The 5972-nt window shown below is 29.4% G+C and overlaps 1 protein-coding gene across 1 annotated transcript; it reads right to left on the reverse strand.

Annotated features, from left to right (window-relative positions):
- Window positions 1–763: 763 nt before the first annotated feature.
- Window positions 764–1410, reverse strand: LOC140804806 (auxin-responsive protein SAUR76-like). Its single transcript, XM_073160941.1, has one exon. The coding sequence runs from the start codon at window positions 1345–1347 to the stop codon at window positions 985–987; it is 363 nt and encodes a 120-aa protein (XP_073017042.1). The 5' UTR covers window positions 1348–1410; the 3' UTR covers window positions 764–984.
- Window positions 1411–5972: the final 4562 nt, after the last annotated feature.

Raw genomic sequence — 5972 nt, forward strand, 5'->3', positions numbered from 1 at the left:
ATTCTCCGTAATATTTAAATAAAAAATTATTATATGAACAATCGACCAAAAAATGAAAAATTTGAAAATGAAAGATAAAAATATATATAAAGATACACTTCGAAAATTTGAGAGAATGATAGAAATAGATGAGAGGAGAAAAGATAAGAAGAGATGTGATGTAAAGCGACATAGAAAAAAATAAATAGCTTGTGTATGAGTTAGAAGTTTTAAAAATCAATCCAAATCTTTGGGTTGAACCAAATAAACTTTTTTACAATTTATAGTTGTACCTTAGGCTTTAATGTTTGTAGGTTAATGAATTTCATGCAGTTATTAAAAGTCCATGGAAAATTTGAATACCTATAGATTTTTATAGAGTTTATAAAAGTCAATGTTGAATGCCACTTGACTTTTTAAAACTCTGTGAAAGTCTGTTTTGAATAACGCTAGATTTCTATAGAGTATGTAAAAGTCTTAATTGAATACATCTAGACTTTTAAAATCTACAAAAATCATTAAAAATCAATAAATCTTCAATATTTAATACACCGCTAAGATTCAGCGGTATCCAAATTCATCCAATACTTTAATTGAATTAGATTGGAAATGTATTCGAGTTTAACTTATTTTCTCTTTCAAATCATTATGCACCTAAAATTTTTTATTTATGAACTCGAGAAAATAAACTTTTTTTTAATAAAATAGAAGTTTGAGAATAAACTATTAAAGAATAATAAATGAAACTAATTAAATACAAGCATCGAGTTAGACCCTTTCTTGATTGAAGATCAGCCAACCGCACGATCACTTTCATTTGATCTCATCTCAAAATATAATCTACAGCGCTAATCAACGCATCATTATTAACATTCCTCGTAGTAATAAATAAATAGAATATACAAACTAACGAAACCACACACCCTACTGTGGGGATTACCGCACACAATCACTCCGACGTTATTTTATTATTTTCCAGCACCAGCAGTTATTGAATCGCCGCCATCAGCAGGAGTAGAAATCCACGAGCTCGTTCAAGGAATCGGGCTGAGGATCGGCATTTTCCAGCATCCACAGGAGGTGCTCGAACAGCACCACCTCGCAACCGACGGTGATCGATTCCTCGTGATCCCGGTCAACAAGCTGACGGAAGAGAGGATTTTCCATGACGTCGGAGGTGATGAGATACCTCCGCCGAGACTTACCGACGTAGACGGAGTGAAGATCCTTGGATACGGCGGATGATTCGTCGTCAGAGGAATTGCTGGCGGCCGCGATGGAGCTGGGCTTGGCGCCTTGGCCGAGCTTGAAGGATTGCATTTTCTTAAGCACGGACTTGATTTTGGTGAGCTTGCTTCCCTTCGGCATTGTCGATCACCAAGAAAAACAGAGGAAGAGAGAGTTGGGGTTTGAGAAATTGAGAACGAAAGTTCGTTATATAAATGGGGGAGAGGAGAGGGGTAGGGGGGTGGGGGTCCGTGATGTTGCTGCAATTTCAAATATTATTCTCCATCCCTAATTTAATATCACGTTTATAACTAATATTAATTTTGATTAATTTCTATAATTTTTTTAACAAATATCTAGTTTATCTTAATTACAGATGATATCATAAATTCTAAAAATTTAAACTTACACAAATATTAATAGAGTAAGCAATTCAAAAGTTCGAACAAGTTCGCGAGCAATTAGAACCATTTTTTGAAATGTTCAAAATCTATTTACTTAATATATATTTATATTAAATATATTTTTTTTTTAAAAAATGAGTGGATCGCGAACTATTGAACAATATAATTTGAACTCGAGTTTTGCTCCATGTTGCTCAAGTTAGACATATTGGAATACAAATCAAATATTTTTTAACTGACTCGGTTCATTTATGAAGCTTGTGTTTTTTCTATAAAGAATATAAATGATGAATATCTATAACAATTTCTACTTTATACAAAAAAAAAAGTGGTATTAAATATTTACTCAAAGTAAAATTGCATTTGGACGTGAACACAATTCTCAATGTCTGAAAATTAAACATACTTTATTGTTTATTTTAGGTTTAGTTGATTTTTATATTTTATTGTTTGATAAATAAGAAATCACACCATGCATTTAAGATTTTAGTATTTTTTTTTGATAAAATAATTTTTCATTTATTATATTTAAATATAAAAGTAATTCAGATAGTTTTATAGAGAATAATTTAAAAAAGTGAAAAACAAGATCACCGAAGTGGGGCCCGTTACATATTGCCACACAAGTTGGTGCCACTGGACACAGCTAAGTTCAAGCGAGCCCATTGGATCAAAACATCACATTGAACGAAATAAATTTTTTATATTTAAAAATATTGTTGAAATAATTAATTTCATTTCAACTTTTCAAATTTTCCGTACACGTACATTTAATTTCTACAAGTAATTATTATTATTATTATTATTTTTTTTCCCAAATAAAATATAGTTTGAGGTGATTAATTTCAGAAGTCAATATATATCGATAAATGACATTACAATGAGAATGGCATTTTTTAAAAAAAATGAGAATGACTTTTAATATTGAGATATATTTATTATTGTTTTTAAGAGAATATATTGAGACGTATTATTTATATTCCATTTCCTTGATTTTAGTTGATAAATAGTTTTGACATAAATAATTTAAATAGAAATAATGCTATATTTTCCAATAGAAATATATTTTCTTCTTGATATTTCGTCGAATTCTAGTTTTAGTCTTTTATCTTACATAACGATGATTGACGTTCACATGTACATAACGGAATTCTTGATGAAAATAATCAAAATTAACAAAAATAAAAAGATACAAAAGTACAACGTAGTTTTAACAATATAAATGATCAAACCCGTGTCGGAAAACTGTAACTTTCTATAAATATTATTCAAAAACTTCATAAGATGAACACTTATTTAATAATTGGTCCTGCATCTTTAAACTTATTTTGATTAAAGTGAAGTTGGGTATGTACATATATTTTGTGAAGAAACAGACATTGTTGGTGAAAGGGACAGACATGTGGGGAAATGTTCGCAAAATTCTGTAGCTCATTTATTGTTATGTATGTCCGTTTATTAATTTAATTAATTAATTGTCTCTCTTTAATTTATAATAATTTCCAGCAAGATATATAGGTTAATGTCATGCTTTTATGTTCCACACCATTTCATGTCTTTGTGTCAATAACTTTAAGACAAAAATTTATGTGAGACAGTCTCATGGGTCGTATTTTGTGATACATATTTCTTATTTGGATCATCCATGAATTTTTTTTATTTTTTATGCTAAGAGTATTACTTTTTATTGTGAATATCGATATGATTGACCTGTCTCACAAATAAAGATTCGTGAGACCGTCTCACAAGAGACCTACTCTAACTTTATTATATATATATAATATATATATTTATATATATATATAAATAAATAAATAAAATTTTTTCATTGATGATCCAAATAAGAGATATGTCTCACAAAATACGACATATGAGACTGTCGGATAGTAGAAATTAATTTTGTTTGTTTTTATTAATAGAATAAATTTAAAAATGGAGTGGAGCAACTACAATTATATATTAACTAGAAAAACGACATTAATTATGCACATCTAACTATTTAATGATTAACATATAAATTTATACAATAATAATGATATTAATTAAGAGATAAATTAATCTACACACATAATACAATGTATTTTCAAGAATAAAATTAATTAAATGGATTGAGAATGAAATCAGTTGATATTATTTATACAGAATTAACAAAATTTATTTCTTTATAATAAAAACTATATAAAATAAATCAAAATTCGTAAAAAAAAATTTAATATAAAGGATAAGAATAAGATGAAAGTGGCAACGATAGGTGCAGTTAACGAATCGTGTGAGGAAGAAATTAAAATAGACAAGACAAAGAAAGCACAGCAAAGCAACAAGTAGTTGGCGTCAACGCCGTTCAAGCACAAGCAAAATAAGTATATATAATTAATATATACTACTAACTCTCGTTGCGTTTATGTACAATCTATTTTTTTAACGAAAACAAACGATTAAAAATATATATTATAAAGATAGTAGGTATATATAAGAGTATGTCTCTTATAAGACGGTCTCACGAATCTTTATCTATGAGAGGGGTCAACTCTACTGATATTTACAATAAAAAATAATACTCATAGCAAAAACGCAATACTTTTTCATGGATGACCCAAATAAGAGATCCGTTTCATAAAATACGATTTGTGAGACTGTCTCGCACAAGTTTTTGCCTATATATAAATGCGTAAGCTACCAAATTGAAAACAATTTTAAATATAATGAAATTCAGCACGGGATTCATTAGTTACAGTACTACAACTGGTACTAAATTGAATATATAGATTGGTATTTGAGAAATTAAAGTTGGTGCATGCATTAAAAACAAAGCACGCAAACAAGAAAGTGATTTTTAATTTTATTTTATTAAAGTGTTTAGAAGAAATCGCACGTCTCCATTTGTGCAATGTACGTACCCCCATACATGTCCGCTATAAATGTAACAAATACCAATTTTTGGAGGCATGCATGGGATGTTTGGTCAAGTTGCACAACGATGAATTAATTACTTTAAGAAAGATGATAGCCTCATTAATTTGTCAAGAACATCATGAATCTGAATCAACGTCCCACCAGTATTTGTATACTTCGATTAAATTAAGTAGAAGCTAACGCAGAATCTGAGTTTAAGAAACGTAGAAAACCGATTTTTTTACGTCCAAAAGTCAATCATCACTTTTTTATAGTGATTGCAAACACTCCATTAAGATAACATAGAATAGGGATGTTCAATTAAGCTAATTATAAAGAAAACAATAATAAAAATAAAGAGTAGGTCTCTTGTGAGACGTTCCTACGAATCTTTATCTGTGAGGCGAGTCAATCCTACCGATATTCACAATAAAAAGTAATATTTTTTCATAGATGACCTAAATAAGATACATGTCTCACAAACTACGACCTGTAAGACCGTCTCACACAAATTTTTGCCAAAAATAAATTGCTTAAGTGCATATGTAATATGGTCAACCATAATTGAAAATGAAATGTAGATTGGAGTCATTTAAGCAAAACCATGTGAGCAAAACAGGGACAATACATGTTCCAAATATCGACCCTTTGAAACAATTTTAATGCAACAAGGTATATACCAGACGCCCATACTCCATCCCATGTGGATGTATTTTTATTATTTAATTTTAAAATCCATGTTTGTCACATATCTAGTTATTTATATATTTATCATGCTATTAGTTTATTGTTTTTATAAAATGCCCAATTAATTATCTTAACAAAAGATGTTACGTGATCTATTATTGTAGGAGAAGATTTTATATTCGATGTCCCATGCATGTTATTCCCGGCCCCCATATTGGAAAATTAAACTTGTCCCAAAATATTTTATGTGATGATTGATTTTGATTCGATATGATTCGTGATATATATTAATCAAATACAGAAGAAATTTAGTTTTAAAGCAAATGTCCTTTTTGAGAAGTAGTTAACGCGCATCTGGTGTTTATTGTTGCTGATAATGTTGAGCCGAAGTTGAGTAATTTTATTTGCCTTTTTGAGTTTTGTTCTTCCGATGTCATCAATGACATCTTCAAAAGTACTTGTCACTTGCCCCGACTCCCGAGTTGCTCTAACTTCTTTTATAAGGTTCAGCTGATGCTCAATATTCTGCAGAAAAAATATTTTTTTTGCTGCCCATCAACCCAAGGAAGATCCAAAGACACGAGTTGGATCGATACTTCTCTATAAGCCAAGAGAAATTAAAAAACAAAATCCCTTGTGTAATAAAATGGAGTACAAATAAAATATATGATCCACATGCTTGTTATCACCCTTGTCTCAAACACGGAACCCATGCAATTTTTTTTATCTATTTGATGTAACGTTTTGCATTTAAATTATAACAAGATATATATATTGAGCTAT

This window comes from Primulina eburnea, chromosome 11 (genome assembly GCF_022965805.1).
Source record: "Primulina eburnea isolate SZY01 chromosome 11, ASM2296580v1, whole genome shotgun sequence".
Classification (NCBI taxonomy): domain Eukaryota; kingdom Viridiplantae; phylum Streptophyta; class Magnoliopsida; order Lamiales; family Gesneriaceae; genus Primulina; species Primulina eburnea.

Coding starts and splice junctions, on each gene's coding strand:
- LOC140804806 (XM_073160941.1), bottom strand. CDS start 1,347: ATGCCGAAGGGAAGCAAGCTCACCAAAATCAAGTCCGTGCTTAAGAAA.